The 18,787-nt window shown below is 41.5% G+C and overlaps 2 protein-coding genes across 5 annotated transcripts in view; one reads left to right on the top strand and one right to left on the bottom strand.

Annotated features, from left to right (window-relative positions):
* Positions 1-1,072: 1,072 nt before the first annotated feature.
* VTI1B (vesicle transport through interaction with t-SNAREs 1B) lies at positions 1,073-13,764 on the top strand. Of its 3 annotated transcripts, none has more exons than XM_084848538.1 (6): positions 1,073-1,287; positions 4,127-4,185; positions 5,207-5,398; positions 8,504-8,677; positions 10,951-11,012; positions 13,475-13,764. In XM_084848538.1, exons 1-6 carry the CDS (start codon positions 1,170-1,172, stop codon positions 13,563-13,565), a joined length of 696 nt encoding a protein of 231 aa, XP_084704664.1. In that variant the 5' UTR covers positions 1,073-1,169; the 3' UTR covers positions 13,566-13,764. The 3 variants fall into 3 exon arrangements, with proteins under 3 accessions (XP_084704664.1, XP_084704653.1, XP_084704643.1); XM_084848527.1 differs by lacking the exon at positions 13,475-13,764 and adding an exon at positions 12,512-12,765; XM_084848517.1 differs by lacking the exon at positions 13,475-13,764 and having other exon boundaries at positions 10,951-11,318.
* The window catches only part of ARG2 (arginase 2), a 28,722-nt gene continuing 21,368 nt past the window's right edge, over positions 11,434-18,787 (bottom strand). For both annotated transcript variants that reach the window (XM_084848494.1, XM_084848504.1), the window contains 4 exons: positions 16,147-16,241; positions 15,893-15,997; positions 15,574-15,710; positions 11,434-14,226 (listed from right to left, as the gene is read on the bottom strand). In XM_084848494.1, the coding sequence (XP_084704620.1) occupies positions 14,021-14,226; positions 15,574-15,710; positions 15,893-15,997; positions 16,147-16,241 (543 nt within the window). In that variant the 3' untranslated portion in view covers positions 11,434-14,020. The remainder of the gene's footprint in view (positions 14,227-15,573; positions 15,711-15,892; positions 15,998-16,146; positions 16,242-18,787) is intronic.

The following is an 18,787-nucleotide window of genomic DNA, read 5'->3' as shown; positions in this document are numbered from 1 at the left end:
TTGATGGCAAACCTCCCCGTTTGCTCCTTTCTCGAAGCATTTATCACCCAAAGCATCTTTTCCCTTTGCCCATTCTTTCAACACCACAATCCTTGCCTCTCAATTCTCTCTCATGAAATCAAACACGTGACTACTGCAGCTCATCTGTTTCTATTGCGGCCATTTGGTTGTTTGTGTGTGTGTGCGTGCGTGTGTGCGTGCGTGTGTGTGTGTGGGGTTCACATCAGTGATGAAAAGACCTGTGATGGATTAGCTTTGCCGCTCAGAAAAATGTGGCTAGATGTTCAGTTTGTGCTAGGTTTTTCCAACACGGTGGTGGGAGAGAAAAGACGCTTAGGTTTGGAAAGTAGAGTTTTGTGGGGGAAGATTCTCTTAGGAGTCATATGAACACAGCAGTCTCACAGAAGTTATGGTATAAGAGCATCTTCCACAGCACAAAGGCTTGAGGTAAAGGAAATGTTTGATCTTCCAAGTGTGAATGCATTTACAAACCACTACCTATTCACCAGCTTCGAAGTTCTAGGATTCTATTTTGTTTTTTTTAAAAAAAATTAATTAAATTATCCCAGATCATGACCTCTTTTATGCATCCCAAATTAGCACTCGACTCCTATCTCCCCACTAGTTCTCAAAAAATAAATTTTCAGAACGATCATAAGCATGTTTACTCAGATATAATCCGTAACATGTTCAATGGAGGTTACTTCCAAACAGGTGTGCAGAGGATGGGTTGCTGCCTCAGTTCCCGCTCTCTTCCCTTTCGTTATGAGGAAGAAATGCCTTGCCCATAAAGAAATCACCGCATATATTTATAGTTTTTAAAGGCAGAATCCTACGTGTTTAGACAGAAAAAAAACCCCTACAACTGGCTGGGGCATGCTGGGTGTTGTAGGCGTGTTTCTGTCTAAACCTGCATAGGATTGCGCCTTAAAAGGTCTTTTCCTATCTTTGTGGAAATTATTTCCCCGCCAGAACCGACGCGGCGCTGTGTAACCGATACTTTCTTCCGAGGCCCTGAGAGCGGAGCAGGACTCGCTTCGGGCAGGCAGGCGGCCACCCTCACCCGCTCTTCATCCCGGAAGTGCCTGTGAGGAGATTGCGGTGGCTCCCGGACTATCCGACGCTAACCGGCTCGGGAGGCCCGTCGCCTTCTCCCGCCCCTCGGCGTCATGGTGGATCGTGGCAGCGGCTCGTCGGAGCACTTGGAGCGACTGCACGAAATCTTCCGCGGCCTGCATGGGGAGCTACGCGGCGCCCCGGAGCGCCTGCGCGGGAGCTCGGCCGTTGGTACGTGAGGGGGCCTGGGCCGAGCCGTTGAGCGGGGAGCGCAGCTGACCGCGCGAGGGACGGATTAATCAGGCGCTGCAGCTGCTGTCCCCGGGGGAGGGCCCCCGCCCGGCCCCCCCTGCAGTCCTCCCGCCCAGCGGTTGCGGCGGAAATAAACCTTCAGCTTTCGACCCCACCGCGACAGCGCTGATCCTGTAGCGCCGCCATCCTGTGGGACGTAGCTCCAGCGGCGTGCCCGTCGTCTTCCCTTCCTTTTTCCTTTGTCTTGGCCTTCAAGAGCAGCCCGGCTAGGCCGCGCGCATTCGACCGCTCTTCCAGGCAGGAGTTACAGTCATGGGGAAAGCTTACTTGCAGATCCCTGCGGCTCCGGCTGCTGTTGAAGGCCCAGGCGTAGGGGCAATAACAAAAAAGAAGTGGCAACGCCAAAACCCCCAAGTGATTCTAAAAGAGGTTCGAAAGCGGGGTGGAGGAATGGCTAAACTTTCATGACAGAGTTTAACCCTGTTGGTGCTCAGGCCTACCCGGAAATCGTGATTTCTAACCCCAAAAGGTTGCCTCTTACGGTCCGATCCTAAGCATGTTGATTTAGAAACAAGTGCCGCTGAGTTCAGTTCTTTGAGACTTGGTCCTTTGTCAGTGGGTATTGGATTACAGCCTTCAACTCGTGGGAGAAACATGGTCATGGATAATGTTCATGATCCCAATGTAATCCCAGGCAATCTGTAGATACTCTGAAGTGCTCTCTTTCATGGCTTAAGGCTAAGTTGGCATTTTAAAAAGGGGTCCAGGGCTAGTATCGTTTTGATATAATTTTCAAATGATGAGTTTGTACTAAAATTAACATTAACAGAATTCAGAAAGCAGAATGTTCATTTCAGACTGGCATAGCCAACCGACATCATCAAAAGTTATCATCAAAAAACTTGAGCCTTCTTCCTTTGGTTGCTTACTTTACTCAGGTTAGCCCTTTACAAAACTTTTGAATAAGTTTGTTAAGGGAGCAATCCTACCGGGATAGGCAGCCACCTCCGAACTCAGAGGTGATCGCCTATCCAATGCAGGGTAGGAGAAATGCGAAGAGGATCGCCCCCTCCGTGCTTCAGCCACCTTGCATCTGCAGCTAGACAGCTGATTTCAGGCTCCGAGGTCATTTCCCAGAAACCAACATATCCTATGTCCGTCTAGCTGCTGAGTAGCAGCCATAGGATTGCGCCCTAAATGTATTTTGATACTGCTTGCGAGTCTGCATATTCTGTATTACTGTGATAGTGTACTACTCTTGTCTAGTGCAATTTCACTGCATTACTAAGGTATACCAAAATAAAATACTACCTGGAAATACATTATCCTGCTGCATCTTTGACCCAGCTGAATTCTCATGTTTGGTATCCTTTCATCCACTGTAGGGAAACAAGCTCATGAACTGTTGGACTGTCAGAAACATATTATGCTCACTGTGCGCTTGACTCACACAGGACGTGAGAGAAATAGTACATTTAGTTTCAGATGTGAATATTGGTTTATCTGAAGAGCTCTCTAGCTTATCTGATTGTATTGCATGTCTGTTGTATTCCCACTTGTACCCACACGTTTGTATTCCCACTTAAAGTTGCTAAGATAAAACAATTGCAGCATTATGATTCAGCAGTATCCCATTTGACTTCTTATTCTCTCCCCCCCCCCCCTATTATGTATAGAAATGTTTGGGTTTGGATCTAAGAGCTTGATGGATAGAAATCTTTATGACTGTATTACTGTATCAGTTGAGTTCATTTGATCTGGACATTTGTGAGCTGTCTACATTTTGCTCTAACCCAGTTACCTGAGGTTAGACAGCAACTCTGTAGAGGGGTTTCAAAGTGCCTAGCTATATGAATTTCTTAACTACTTGTGAAATCCAAAATAGTAAGTATGAGAAAGGTTCTGGAAATATTCAGAAATTTTGCCAAAAGGTATTGGACATTAAAAAAACCCCTAAATGTTTAAAAATACTTTGATCTTCTAGGATATGGATGAGTGCATAATAGATTAGGATCTGTGGGTAGATCTCAGGATGATTTGCAGGGTTTCTTAGCAATTACAAAGCAGTATTCCCCTTTCTAAATTGGCTTAGTAGTAACTCAGATGTAGATTTGTACTTGTATGTAGAGGCCATCCCAGGGTATGGTTCTTGAGATGTAGTAGGTGATTGGCTTTGTTCCCTGATCCAACTTATTGCATTTGGGTCCACCCCTATCTTGCACCTTGCTCCCATTGGTGGACCTTGGGGTTCGGCCTGTTCTGAGAGGGCAGTTTTTACACTACCCAAGCCAGAGATCTGAGGTGAAGAAGCAGACACACTAATGTTCCACTACTGTGTATATGAGGCACCATGTTTGTGTTGCTTGTCCATCTGTATGTTTGATCCTTTCCCTTAAAAAAAAAAAGGTGGTGGAGTTGTGCAGACCAGATCTGCATCTGTACAGCTGTATGTACACACCACCCATGTTGCATATTACCTTGTTTGCATGGGTGAGATTCACTAATCCACCAGACTGATAGGATCCCTGCCTGAGTTTGTGAATTAGGATTTCTTATGTTGACATCTAGGTTAATGTCTCTTTATTCAGTCCCTTCTGAAGTAGTGTCAGAGGGTCATTTCACATGATCAGTTAATATGGTCTGATTATGAAAACAATTTCCAAAGAAACAATATGATAACCTACAGCTATCACAGAAAAATGTATACACTTACCTTGTGAATTCACCCTGAGAATTCCTTTTGACACTGCTGATGGTTGGGTTATTTTACCCTTTGATGAAAATTTGCCTTTTATATGTTCTTGGTTATGTCTTCCAGAGGAGAAGAAGAAGTTGATACGAGAGTTTGATGAAAAACAAAAAGAAGCAAATGAAACGGTAAAGATATAGATGATAACTAGAGGGTTATCTATCAGTGCTAAGCAATGGACTAAGACCTCTATTCTAACCTAATACTCAGGGCCTTAGTCCATTGCTGAGAGTTGACTGGAAAACCCATTATAAAAACATTTTTTTCTCTGCTTTCCCCTCTGCTGAATTTAACAAGTGCTTGGAATAGTCATTTGTAATGGCTGCTACTCTCCCCTGCATATAACTGAAGACCTACTTAAGGTTCACACCACATACTTGTGCTGGCCCAATAGAATTTATGAGATTTTATCTTTAAATAGCTGGCTTCCAGACTATATCACAAAGTGCTTTTGAAGCTCCTCTTGGCTTGAAATGGAAGATTGCCATGCAGCGGGATGAGACGCTATTCAAGAAAATAGCTAAAGCCCCTTAGAATCATCGAAGTTTTGATCCTTGAATGTTTAGTTGTCACTGAGGTGTTTGAGGTGTACTACTTAAGTGTCGGTACTCATATGATTTGAATGTTCTTCCATATAAATGTTCCATCCACATAGAAAACTAGATATCGGGGAGAAGATTCTAGCCTAGCTTTCCCCTGACATGCTAGTTTTCTACATACAAGAATGTATTAATTTTGTGTTCAGTCAAGCCCCTTTTTGCAGTCTGAAGTGATACGCTTCAGATACTGGTTTGTTATCTTGCTGAGACCTAGGCCGAAATTAACTGTGAATTTGGGTAGAGGGTTTAAAGTCTGGAGAGCCTCAAGACAGAGTAATGGGGAGAGAAAAAGGAGAGCGAAGAAATTATAGAGTTATATCAAACTGTGCTTCTGCTAGTGGAACAGCAACAGAGAAGATCATGTCTTAATCATAGGGAGTGGTCAGATGATACATCTCCATAAGAAGTCTGGGTGGGGATAATATTTTTACAGGCATGGTATATCGCTTAGACTACTAGCAAACTGATCATCCTCAAACTTGACTGACATAATTCAGACACACATGTAACAAGAATTCTGATGTGTGTTTATTTTTTTAATTTACTGAAGTTACGGGAAATGGAAGAAGAACTGAAATATGCTCCAATGTCCTTCCACAATCAAATGATGATCAAAATTCGGGCTTACAGAAGAGATCTTGCCACATTCCAGAGGAAAATGAAAAGTACAGATTTGGGAGTGGTCCCAGGTGGACGTGGAGATTCAAAATTTGGCATGTTTTCCACAGAAAATGAGCAGAGTGTGAGTACTAGATATACATTAAATGTATACAAAGTTATTTTAGATTATTGGTGGCAAACCTCTTCAAGTTCTTACTAGTTTAGCCCTTTAAATAAGGATACTAAATTTTATGTAAATATTGGGATTGTATTAATGGCAACCTTGCGAGTATATGGAAAATTACATAAGCTCTCCAAAAAGCTTATAATGTCAATACTATAGGGCTGCAAATTAAGTAGGTCCAACAATTTATTTTAATCTTTTGATTTAAATATTCTCAGATCTTAGTGAAAGTGTTTGTTTTTTTAAGAGGCCTGAAAGGAAGGCACAAATTTTTGTAAATGGGAGAAAAGCCATTACTTGTTAGAAGGAAAGGATCTTGCATAAAGAGTCCTCAGTGACAGTGATTGTTGTCATCCCCACTGATTCAATAGGGTTAAGATTTTGTGCGCTTATTCAGTTCTAGTTGAACATAAAAATGTGTCAGAACATAAATGAAATGCACATTTGAATGCACATTGAAACACTCAAGTGTTGAAACCAATGTAGTATTGATAGTCATCATCCAGATACTCTTCTGTTGGGCATCTAAATGGATATTTATGCTCATGGATCCTGATCCAGCAAGCCATTTTAATTTCCATTTTTAACAAAGGTATAAAAGTTGCCCTATTGTATGCTCCTTTGGCATAGCTGAACATACAATTTGTATTGTAGTTCATTGTTCCAACTGAATGGAGTGCATTCATCTTTGGTATGCATAATGAAATGTTCACAGATGTTAAAGCTAGTTAAATCAAATATGGGGTAAACTGATCAAATTCTTATTTTTAGTATATTGTATATCAACTTAGCCATATATACAAAAGTCATATAACTGCATCATGAGGGCTAACATTTCCTATGCACTCTTTGAGTTTATGTATCCTTGCATATGTAGGAGGACTGTGATTGTGCCCTCATTGGAGTTTTGCCATATATTATTTTAGACTTCTGAGATGCTGAGGCCAGATTTAGCATTTAAAGCTAAAGAAGGATTGGTCTTCTTTCTTTAATCTGTGTCAGGAAATGGAGATGCTTCATTTGGCACATCTCTGGACATGCAAGAGAGAACACTGACAATGAGGAGTTCTCAAAGCTTGCCATAGAAACAACTCAGAGTTCTCCTTCCCTCTTAAGGTCATGGTACATCTCTTACTGGTTAGGACTAGGTTATTGTGAAAGGATGATGCTTACATAGTCCCATAGTTGTATAATGTTATGTGTGTACCATTGTGGAGGGCATGGTTGGAAGGTTCAAGGGCAAAGGAGGGGGCTTTTTAAAAATCCTTTGCTCTCCTTCTTCCCCTTCCTTCCAAAGAATCAATCAGTGGGCAGAGGGCAGGGAACTTTGCCCCCTCCCACACACAATTCCCAACTCCTATTCACTAATAAAGACTTCAAGCTCCATCTTCACCCCCACTGTTGAGGGGAGACCCAGTCTGCAGTCTGGGTCTCTACTATTATGTAAATAGGTTTCCATAGTCATTCAGGTATGATTACAAGCAGGAAGGGTAGATAGAATTTAGGAAGAATATATGAGCACAGACCTTGCTTTTCATGTAAATGTTCCTTAGGGTCAGAGAAAGTGGGCTGAAGGAAGGAGAAGGAGGTGTAGCTTTTTCCTCCAACTTCCATGTTCTGTATTCTATCTTGTAGCAGTCTTCCTCCTTCTGCTAAATTTAGCATGGTAAGCCACACAGCTCAGCAAGAGGCCTCTGATGAGACATCCAGGGCCTGATGGGAGGAAGGCCTGTTCTCTGTAACCCCTGGCACCTGGTGTGAGTCCAACAGCAGTAGTCCTCAGCAGGGCATGTGCGTGTACCAATCCCATCCTCTTCCACTGGTGGGCCAGCCCCTAACAGGAAAGATTATATTGGGTCTTCCCTTTGGAGTTGGAGCTGCGGCAAAACTCGAACAGTACATGACAACATAAGAGTTGTGCTGAATTATCTAGTCCAGTAGTCTGTTCCCACAGTGGCTAACTAGGTGCATATGAGAAGCTCACAAACAGGACATGAGCACAATAGCACCCTTTCACTCATGTTCTCGAACAACTGGTATTGAGAATCATATTGACAGTAGTATGTGGAAGCTGTCTTGGCTCTTTCCTAGAAACTATGCCAGCTGAGGAGACAAGAACAATTTGATTTGGAAGCTTTGACTGTAAGTTTCTGGTTATCAGACATTCCTTCACAATATTTGGAACGCAGTTTTAATTATTTGGATTTTCCTATGTTTTTGCAGCATCCCAGATGATCCTAAATTTTTAGGACATTTCTAAAAATTCTGATCAAATAATCCAGGGATCGACAGTTGTAGTGTGTGATCTCTTTGAACTGATGTTACAGGATTTCTACAGACTAGCATCTTTGCTTTTCACTGTCAGTATGAGTAGATTGTCCGTTGCCCTGTGGGACTCTAGCCCATCTGAGTTACTTCCTGCAGAGTTGCTCTTGGTTAGCAACCTAGTGGTAGTGTCTGAAAGCTGATTCTGTTTTGGTGATGGGAAGGAGGAGATGTTCATGGGATTGAAGGCATGCATGTTGCTTCATTATATATTATTTCCTCAAACTGCCCTACTACTGGGATAGGAGGATTTTGCTGGTTGGCATAATTGTAGAGCAGCGTCTATAGCAATGAATGGTAGTTCCTTGTTAGTGAGCTATCTGCATTTTTATCATAGCAAAATGTTTTGTGAGGGGATGATGCCAAGAAATTCCTCTTTCTGTATGAACCATTGACTGGCTTGATTCATTCAGGGTTTTTTTTTTTCATCTGGAGAATGTATATCTGCTCCTTTGTCCATTTCTTTCTTGGCTTTTTTTTAGCAGTTTATAAGCTTACCTGGTGCAAACATTGTGACATTTTCCCTCAGGCATGGTATGCAGAGGTCTTTGGATTGTAATAAAAGCTTACGCAAGTGCAAAATCTAGACATTTTATTTGTATTCTGTACAATGTAAAACATTCCTATGATTGTCACCAGTTTGAGCAGTTAATCTGCATCTGTTATCTCAGAGAGAACATACTGGAAGGTAAAACATTTTTTCTGCCTTTTTAAATAGGTCTTAATTGTCTCTCTTAGACTCAGATACAGTCTCAGAGGGTGTTACTGCTTCAAGGAACAGAGAGCTTGAACCGAGCCAGTCAAAGCATAGAGCGTTCACACCAGATTGCTGCAGAGACAGATCAAATTGGTACAGATATAATTGAAGAACTTGGAGAACAGCGGGAGCAGCTGGAACGCACCAAAGGCAGAGTGAGTGCAAAGAATGCTGCTCTAACGCAGCAGTTCCATTACTGTGTTGGAAATACTGGGTCTCTTGCACATGTTCATATAAACACATGCCACTTTGAGAAGTAGAGCTAGAGAACATTCAAAAAGCATCCTTGAAAAAAACAAACATGAGCACATAACTTTACCCCCACCCCAAAGTAGGGTAGACTTGAAACATTTACCTTCGGATTTCCTTTTCAGATCTATACCTTTTCAGGATATAGGAGCCAAAGTAAAACATTACTTACTTTTTTCAGTGTGCTAATTTGCTGTTAAGATAACTCTGCAGATTACCAGGTTAAGTATGGGTCAGACCATTGATCTACACAGTCAGCTCTTAGCTGTTAAGAACTCTTTGAACTGGAGATTCAAGATTAAACATAAGAACTTCTGAATGCAATGCATGTGCTTTATCACTGAGCAATGGCCCCTCCCCATTCTCTGGCACCTTGGGATATATGACGATAATGAATCTTGTGGAGTGTTTTCATTCCAAAAACCCCTACAATGAAAGAAAGAGAAAATAGGAAGCACAGTCAATACTGTGTATTGTCCCATAGCTTTAGCGTTTATTCTTTATAAAAATCTAGTCCAAGAGCTTCCATGTTTAAGGGACCCCAGACTTATCTAGTGATATGAGCCCCCATTTTCTTAAAACTGTTCTGCATTACTTCATTGACAAATGATAAATATGTTCATTTTTGTCTGTCTTTAAGACTGTGTTATCATGCTGGCATGCAGTTCTGATTCAGGACTTGCTTAAAGATTATTGTACAACCCTTGGTAGTTTTAGTGGTCTAGAAATTAATTGCAAATCTTTCCTCACACATTACAGTTAGATATTTATTTGCATTCCCTGAATGATCATGTCCATTCTGATGGATTAGGTTGTATCCAGTGGTTGCATGAGCAGAAGGCTGTTCATGCAACTGTTTTTTCTCCCCTCCTCCCATCTGCGCTCCACTCACACAAGGTTCAAAGCCTATTTTTGTGATTCCCCCCTGCCCCAGCAAACTGCTATGATGCAGCCCATGCTGTTCAGAAGGACCCCTGACCCTCTCAAGAGGCTTGAAGGTGTATGCAGGAGGATGCAGAGGAAGTAGGGGGAAATTAGTGGAGTGAACAGGCTTCAGCTTGCACAACCATTGGATTTGTTCAGTCATTAGGTCGTGTCTGACTCTTCGTGACCCCATGGACCATAGCATGCCAGGCCTTCCTGTCCTCCGCTCTCTCCCAGAGTGTGCTCATGTTCATATTCATTGCATCGGTGATGCTATCTAGCCATCTCATCCTCTGCCATCCCCTTCTCCTTTTGCCTTCAATCTTTCCCAGCATCAGGGTCTTTTCCAGTGACTTCTCTTCGCATTAGGTGGCCAAAATATTTCAGCTTCAGTATCTGTCCTTCCAACAAGCACTCAGGATTGATTTCCTTTAGGATGGACTGATTTGACCTCCTTGCAGTCCAGGGGACTCGTAAGAGTCTTCTCCAGCACCACAGTTCAAAAGCATCAATTCTTCGGTGCTCAGCCTTCCTTATAGTCCAGCTCTCACAGCCATACGTTGCTACTGGGAAAGCCATAGCTTTGATTATACGAACCTTTGTCGGCAAGGTGATGTCTCTGCTTCTTACTATGCTGTCTAGGTTTGCCATAGCTTTCCTCCCAAGGAGCAAGTGTCTTTTAATTTCATGGCTACAGTCACCGTAATATATCTAAAATAGACCTCACTGACTATGCAGTTTTGGTCTTGTGCTGGCAGAAGAACAAGGCTATGTCTATACTGAAATTTTGCCCCCAAAAGCACAGAATATGGTACTTGGGGCAGAATTCAGCTTCTTTAAATCTATACTTTTTTTTTTTAAGAGCAAGTTTTTAGCCCTAATGAATACATGCTTGAAAGTGTTTGTGCAATGCCTGCTGAAATCTCAGAAGCCAGATGGGTTGCTGAGTAAGTTTTCCAGTGGTTGATGGTGGGACTCTGCATAGCTTTTTGCACCTGCTTGGGACAGGAAGCAATAGAACAAACTATGCAAAGTAAGGTATTATGCAAGTTTGCCCAATCTGCCTTACTTACCGGTCATAGACTCGAGCTTTCCAGGTACATAATTTGAATGCCTGGGCACAGAATTTTAATCCTTTTACTGACTTTACTTGAAACATACTAGTCTGTGTGAACACAGGAGCAATATAGATATTAAAAATAAAGGTTTTTGACAAGCAAGCTAACATTAATGGGTTTTTTAATTTTCTTTTTAGGTAGTAAACACAAGTGAAAACTTAAGCAAAAGCCGGAAAATATTGCGCTCCATCTCAAGGAGGTTAGTAAGAGTCCTGTATCAAAATCCTTTCGATATTAAGCACCAGCAGTCTGATTTTACTGTGGTTCAGGTTAAGCCCACCCCTTCTGTACAGGCTTGGCTTGTCCCAAAATATTTCCTAGTGCCTAACAAATCTTTCTCCCAACACTACCTTCTCATCCTTGCATGGATCCTGAGATTGAATCAAGTACCATTTTCTAAAAGCTTTATGTAGAATAAGTAGCATTTCCAAAAATGGTGCTTTGGAGCAAAAGCACTTACTAGGTAAATAAGACAATTATCTGGTAGAATGGCTTCCATTTTGAATATAGATATAACAAAGTGATTGTTGTATCCTGAGTTGCTCTTCAGCGAAGAGGATGGATTGCAATCCAGTGGAGACTCTTAATGAAGGAAGGGGTGGAGATTTTTTCCAACTGAAGGAAGGGGTGGAGATTTAGAGGGTTCATCCAAGCCTCTGGAGCAGACTTTCAGGGGGATGCAGGGATAAGGGGGAATTGGTGAAAATCACCACCCCTTCTAACATGAGTGTCCCATCAATGTTGACAGGAACTCTGGATCTAAGCCATTAGTTATATTCCTAACACGTGCTTAAAAAGGAATATAAGATATTGAGAATATAAGACTTAAAGGAAGAACTATATGAATGAAGAAAGTCAAACTTATTTTAGTAATGTTTATGGATAGCTTGTTGGGAAACTTCCTTTAGTTCAAATGTATATGCAGAAAAAAGCCTATTATGAAATGCCATTTTAAAGGATATGCCTATGCAGCAAGTGGATAATTGACACTGACATTTTATTCATAATTTGTGAACACGGTTAGACTATACTTATTAGCAAAATGCAGACATTACACTTCCAAAATTTAACTATGTTTTTTTTTGTGACATCATCTAAGTGACTAACAATGGTTTGAAGCTGGTTTTCAAATCATTTTCCACAGACTGATTTGCTATTGCATCCCAATTGACAAACCATGATTATGGCCATTGCTCCAACTCCTAAGGCTGCTGTGCTATTAGAAAGCAGAGTACTAAGCATTCTGGAATGAAAACACTAGTGGCTCTAACTGTGCTTCTCTGAGCATGTCCTTCTTCAGGCTCTAGTCCAGGGGTGGGCAACTTTTGGCCTGCAACTTCAACCAGCCCTAGCCAGCATAATTAATGGTGAGAGATGATGGGAGTTGTAGGCCAAAACATCTAGAGGGCCACAAGTTGCCCACCCCTGCTCTAGTCTGTCCACAGCCTTGCTCTCCCTACCCACCACCCTTCTCCAACATTTGCTTCTGTATCTCTCTCAGCTGCTAAGTCAGTTCATAGTATCAAAGCAAAAAAAGGCAAGGGTACCAACACATATTCAGTTTACATTCTTCATTTATTCAACTAACCATACAAGGGGAATCTATTCAAAGACAATATTCTAGCACTTAATGATTATCAGTTGTTTTCATTCTCTTGCCACAATCTTCCAACCTCTAAACATGTTTGATGTTTACAGCCCTACCTCCACAGTTAGGTGTGACGCATGCACAATAGAGGAATCTACATGCTTCAGGTATCTTTCCTGGTGGCCTACTAGCTTTCTTAGAAGTTATTCAGAGCCAAATAACCCCATTATTTGGCTGACTACATATAGCTACTTTAACCTTATGGGAAGGTGATGGGGAAACATTGCTGGGAATCAAAGGATGTTTTATGCATATTTCAGGGCAATCAGGGAGGGAGAAAGTAGCAAGAAAGATGAAAAGGAATGTGCTTCACCATTAACACAGAAGCAACCTGAAAGCTTCTGAGCCAGGCACATCCTTAGCAGCACTGCTTCCTTGGAATTGCCATCCAGTAATAACAAGACAGATCGTGGTGTCACTTTGCCAGCAGTAGGACAAGTCATAGCAGTTCAGGGTAGCAGTCAAGGGAGACGGGCAAGAAAAAACATGGTATAAAGCATCGTTTGGCTGTATGTTTGGAATACGAATTGTGATTTGGCTTCTCAACTTCAGTTACCATGATCTGTAGTTTGATATGATATCTGAATAGAGCACGTATGTTGATACAAATATTCCTTTGTCGCGTTTTTGTTTTGTAAAAATCCAGAGTGTTATTTTTAAATCTTTAAAACATTATCATTTGCAAGTCAGATGGCTACCAGATTTTCAAGGTGTTACGTTAACTTGCTCCTTAAATTTTATTTTACACATTCTCAAATGCTTCCATACCAAGTCAGCCCTTATTAACACATTTCTCCTCTTGTTAGGAGGTAACTTTTTATAAAGAATCTTAGGAACTATTGAGCTTCTGTGCACATATTTGGGAGTAAGCCCCATTAAATGTAGTGGGACTTGCACTTTCTAAATATGAAACTTGATGCTTCCATCTCATCTTAATGATAATTACTTGGATGGGCAGTAGTGTCAGACTTCTTAAAAACCCAAATAAGCTTATGTTCCATTTCTCATTCTAGACTTATGACAAACAAATTGTTGCTCTCCGTTATTATCATTCTGGAGCTAATCATCCTGGCAGGTGTTGTCTACTACAAGTTCTTCCGCTGACCTTTCCAGATGCACAGCCTTCTGCCTTCATGTCTTCCATTCACCTTAAAGACTATGCATGGACACTGCTGAGCAATGGCTCTTTGGCATAGATTGAAAGGGGTGGATTATACTTAATGCAGTTGAAAGACACTACTGATGTGGTGTTAGTCTTAACAGTGTGTTTATCTGAGAATGGTGCCAGGCTACTGAGAGGAAATGTGGCTGGAAAAAAGGCCAGAAAACAGTGAAGTGATGGTAAGAGTGTATACTTGTAAAGTAATAAACATTTGTCTAAGCTGACATGTTGTCTTAACTTGTAATGCAACAGTTTGGTCACACAGTGGAAAAAAGTAACTAGTCTCTCCAAAACTGAACACTTCATAGTAGTCAGTTTTTTAGCCTGTCCATTTGAGTAGATCAGCAGAGCTGTATATAATGCCCATTGTGAAGCATCTGCTGAAACCTGGGGGGTCCTACATCCGTACTTGCTCTTCACTGTCAGATTCATCTGGTGAACTGGGTGTTGGGAGATCATCAAAAACAATGTGTGCTCCTTCTCTTGTCTGCCCAAAACATGTGGCAATCACATCTACTGCAAGATTAGCTGTCGCGTTCACTTCCTCCTGTGAAGCTCCAAGTAATGGATTTACTTCTACAAGGTCCACAGCTGAAAGCAGGCCTGAGAAATTAAACACAGTAAATCATATGGAAAAAACAGGTGATCTTAATGTTTTTAAAAAACACCACCTCAGCCAAAGGACAGATTGTCTGTACTGCTTGTAGTGCCATATGGATCTTGTGTGAACCTCAAGCTTCCAGACATGTATTGGCTGGAAGAACCTCTTGCAGTTTTAAATGTTCTGCACTGTTCAGAATAATCTTGTATTACCTTTCAGACAGTTGTCCAAAGTAACAATTACTAACCCTTTCCGTCCAGTTTTTAGGTTATGTTGTTGCCAGTGGCATAAAACACATATCAAACCAGTGCAGATTATTGGTTGGAGGTTTAAAGTAATACTGCAACATAGATGCTAGTAACATTTATGAATCCCTTACAGCTATAATTAAACTTGATAAAGAGAACAGGTTGGAGATAAGAAAGGTGAGAGACATTGGCCTGATTCACACATAACACCAACCCATGCTTTATTTAACCCAGGGTTTGTTGCCCTACCCAAGGTTTGTCTGCCAGACAATCAGACAAGCTGTAGTTGGTTTTCTCAATCCCTGGATTATTTGTTTCCCTCCTCCTTTGCCTGCTCCCCACCTGTATCCCAAATGCCATTGTAGCACTGGCATATAGAGCAGCTGTTTTTTTTGCCTATTGCCTCTGTAGCCTGGTGAAACAACCCATGGTTTAAACAACCCAGAGTTCATAAACCCAACAACAAACCATAGGTTATATTTCTGGTTGTTTGTGGTTAACAAACCATAGTTTGTTAGTGTGGCCATATTTATACATCATGACAACCTAGAATTCAACAACAATGGGTTAGTGTTATGTGCAGACCAGGCTAATAGCCATTTTTTTTTCTTCGTATAGAAACTACCAGAATAACAGCTAATAAAAGGCTGCAAGGGAATAGCACTGAAAGCTATGTGATCATAAAGGAACTAGAATGACAGTTCCTATAGGGCTATATTTCCATATAGTTTATGCTTAAGTTTGTTAGACATAGCTTTTAGTTGGAAGAATTTATTTTAGAAACATTTGAGTAAAGTCTGTTCGGGTGGATTTTTTTTTTACTTAGTAGGAAGTGTGATTTGGACTCTGTCTAAAAGCTCAAGAGAACTGTTTTCCTAGTCTTGCAAGTGTCCGGGCCAGACTAATTTCTCATTAATTCCCTTTGGGAAGGGAGGACAGTAAACAAAGCGACCTGAACTTTTGTCTGAGCTACACTCCTACTTTTCTTTATTTCAACCATCTCTGAATACTTTTGTGATGTAGCTACCATGCAAGCATATACATTTTTTTTGTATTATGTTACCTTAAGTTAAAAGTAAAATATGCTTGGCTGGTTCTTACCTGTGTTGTGTATTTCCTCTGAAATGTACATGCCTTCACGATATGTTAAGCCGCCCAAGACAGGAGTCCCTGTTGCCGGAGCCAGTGTTGGGTCAAAGGCATCAATGTCAAAGCTTAGATGGATTGGTCTTTGACCTCTGTGGAAGGAGAACCACTTTATTATACAGCTGTAATCCATGTGCAATAAATCCCATATACTAAATAGGAACAAAGGACTATCAGTAGGATGTGAAAGTAGATAACTGGCTAACGAGAGTAGGCCAAGTATTTTTTGCCTGACAGATCTTCCCCAAAACGTCCATCTTCAAAGTGGTTTTACCTGCCCAAAAGATGGTCAAATGTTTTTTCCATCACTTTCTGGATTCCGAATCGATCAATATCCCTCATTGAAAAATACTGGATGCCATAGTTCTTCAAAATATAGCTGTTTGTAAAGAAAATAATTTAAAGCTATCATCATATGCTGTAAACCAGCATAACTCTTGCTGTTGCCATTAGCCTATGAATGCTGCAATAGCCCAAGCCAAGTGCTTGTAAAATAATGCTGTCCCAACCCAGCTATCTTGCACTTACTGTTCAGCAGGATCAACATCCCTCAAGCCAATATATACAATATCTGATCTTGACAGGCAGGGTTTTAGCCAGGAAAATCCAGGAAGCAATGGCACCTACCAGAAAAGAAGAAAAGAACATGGTCCTGAAAGGACTGGTTTGGAAGACATGTTTTATAGTTTTACACTTAATATAATATAAATAAAGGGAGATTACAGATGCAATCCTGTGCATGTCTCTATTCATGTTGGGAGTTTGGGGGGGGGGAGTTCTGTCTAAATATGTATAGGATTGCACCCTAAGTGAGTGCTCAGTCACAAATCAAGGACAGGCTTCTCAATTGTCTAGGTCTAGGCCAAACAAGCCTCAAAAGTGAAAGTCACTTAACTCAGTAACGGCAGATGATTCGGGTGGGCTCCACTTCTTGAGCACTTAACACATATCCCTTAAAGGAAATCAGTGTTGGAGAGAATATAATTATCTCTGGCCAAAGAAGCTTGACTAAAGGCAGAGTCCTATGCGTTGCACCCTTGATGATCGTAAGCCCCCAAACTCAGATGCTTATGATCATCCAATGCAGAATGCCATCTTCGCGTCCTCATCCTCCCACCCTACATTTTTCACTCAATGGGCTTCTTTGCCAGTCTAGATGGGGCACTTGGGAGGAGGAGGGAAGGAGGCTGGAGAGACCTCAGGATAGCTTGTATCTTGGCCTCTTCAGTCTCCCCCGCCCGAAACACCCTCTTCTCTTGAGGTTGAGTTTATGACCTTGGAGAGCAGCTGGTGTGGTTCTATCCACACTGGCGGAGAGGGGTTGGAGCTCTGATTCCCCCCTCTGAGGTCAGAGTGCTGTCTCTGACCTTGGACCATCAGGGAATATGAAATATCCTATGGTTGTTCAGATGCTGTCTACAGGCCATAGGGTTGCTCCCTAAGTGTACTAATGACTTTCTGTGGCATGGAACTGAATTCAGTTCAAGCTTGTTGGATGATATTAACTAGATTATGTGTAATTTACGCTGCCTCAGAAGTAGTATTAGTGGAGCTCTTTATGTTAGTCTGGGGGCTCCTTCACACACTGTGTTTTCCAAGACATACTTTTATACTGAAAGAAGTGTATGAAGAGTATTAACGGTGATCTCTTACAATGCATATTCATGTTAAGAAGTCATTGCTGAGTGTGTGCACTTCAGTAGATTCATCTTGTTTGTTTATATGGTAAACCCTTAACCTTAGTTAATGTTCAGCTAATTGTATTGTGCTTTCACAGGGTTCGATATTATAGCAGTGTTTAAGCACAGTATTATTGTTAACTGGCTACTCGTCTATCTGCCAAATAATTTGGCATATGTTAACACAACTTAGGGCACAATCCTATGCATGTTTAGACAGAAAAAGGTCTTACAACTCCCAGCATGCCCCAATCAGGATGACTGGCAGGGGTATCCTGGGAGCTGTAGGAGGTTTTTTTGTTCAAACACGCATAGGATTGCACCTTTTGGCTGGTCACATTAAGCCACTATTTTGCATACTGAATAGCATATGCCAAAATGTTAGCTGCCATTCAAAATGTCTACGTTTGTTATGCAAATAGATGTGTAAATACTGTTTTAAGATGGGCACGATCAAGAGGGAGTCATGAAATGAATGTTATAAAAAATATTGCCTAAAGTTCTTTGACAGGCAGAAGTTAGGTTTGTCTATTAAACAGAAAACATGTTCATGCATAATCTTTTCTCTGGTAAGTAAAACTACCAAAGGTAGCTACAGGTAAGGTAAAGCCAGTGAACTTTCAGCTACCAGCTGCTACTGATTAACAGTTGATAGACTACTTGCTAAGAGATGGAAAAGGTGTCAATCTTATAGTAACCCAGTTCACACATAACAACCAACTATGGGTTGGTTAATTAACCCATGGTTGTTTGAGGCTGTCTGGGGCTGCCTCCTGCCAGCTTGCCACTTCTGCTTTGCGCCCAGTTTAGCAAACAACCCAGGAATACCCATTCCTAGGTTGTTTGCTGTGATGCCCAAACACGGCACTCTGGGTAGTTGAAGTTGGCAAAAAAATCCCAGCTTAAAGTATAACCTGATGGGATCTGAGCTAGCAGCGACTGACCAAGAAAGAGGTCTTGGGGTTGTGGTGCACAGCTCAGTGAAAATGCCAACCCAGTGTGCGGCTGCTGTAAAACAGCCAAACCCCATGTTAGGCATAATTAGGAAAGAAATTTAGAATAAAACTGCCAATATCATACTGCCCTTATACAAATCTATGGTATGACCACACTTAGAATGCTGTTTACAGTTCTGGTCAGTGTACTTGAAAAGATACTATAGAGCTGGAAAAAGTGGAGAAAAGGGCAACTAAAATGATCAAGGGGCTGAAGCATCTGCCCTATAAGGGAAGATTAAAACAGTTGGGATTGTTTAGCTTGGGGAAAAGGGTGAGTGAGGGGAGACATGAGAGAGATGTACAAAATTATGCATGGTGTGGCAAATATGGATAGGGAGACATTCTTCACCCTCAGAATTCTATAACCTGGGGTCATCGCATGAAGCTGATTGGGTAGGAGATTCAGGACAGATAAAAGGAAGTACTTCTTCACTCAGCACAAGTTTAAACTATGGAATTCATGGTGATAGCCACCAGTCTGGATGGCTTTAA

Source organism: Heloderma suspectum, chromosome 1 (assembly GCF_057233095.1).
Source record: "Heloderma suspectum isolate Gila_16-S chromosome 1, 16-S_ref, whole genome shotgun sequence".
Classification (NCBI taxonomy): Eukaryota; Metazoa; Chordata; class Lepidosauria; order Squamata; family Helodermatidae; genus Heloderma; species Heloderma suspectum.
The sequence above is the reverse complement of the archived record's forward strand: the minus strand, read 5'-3'. Positions and strand labels throughout refer to the sequence as shown.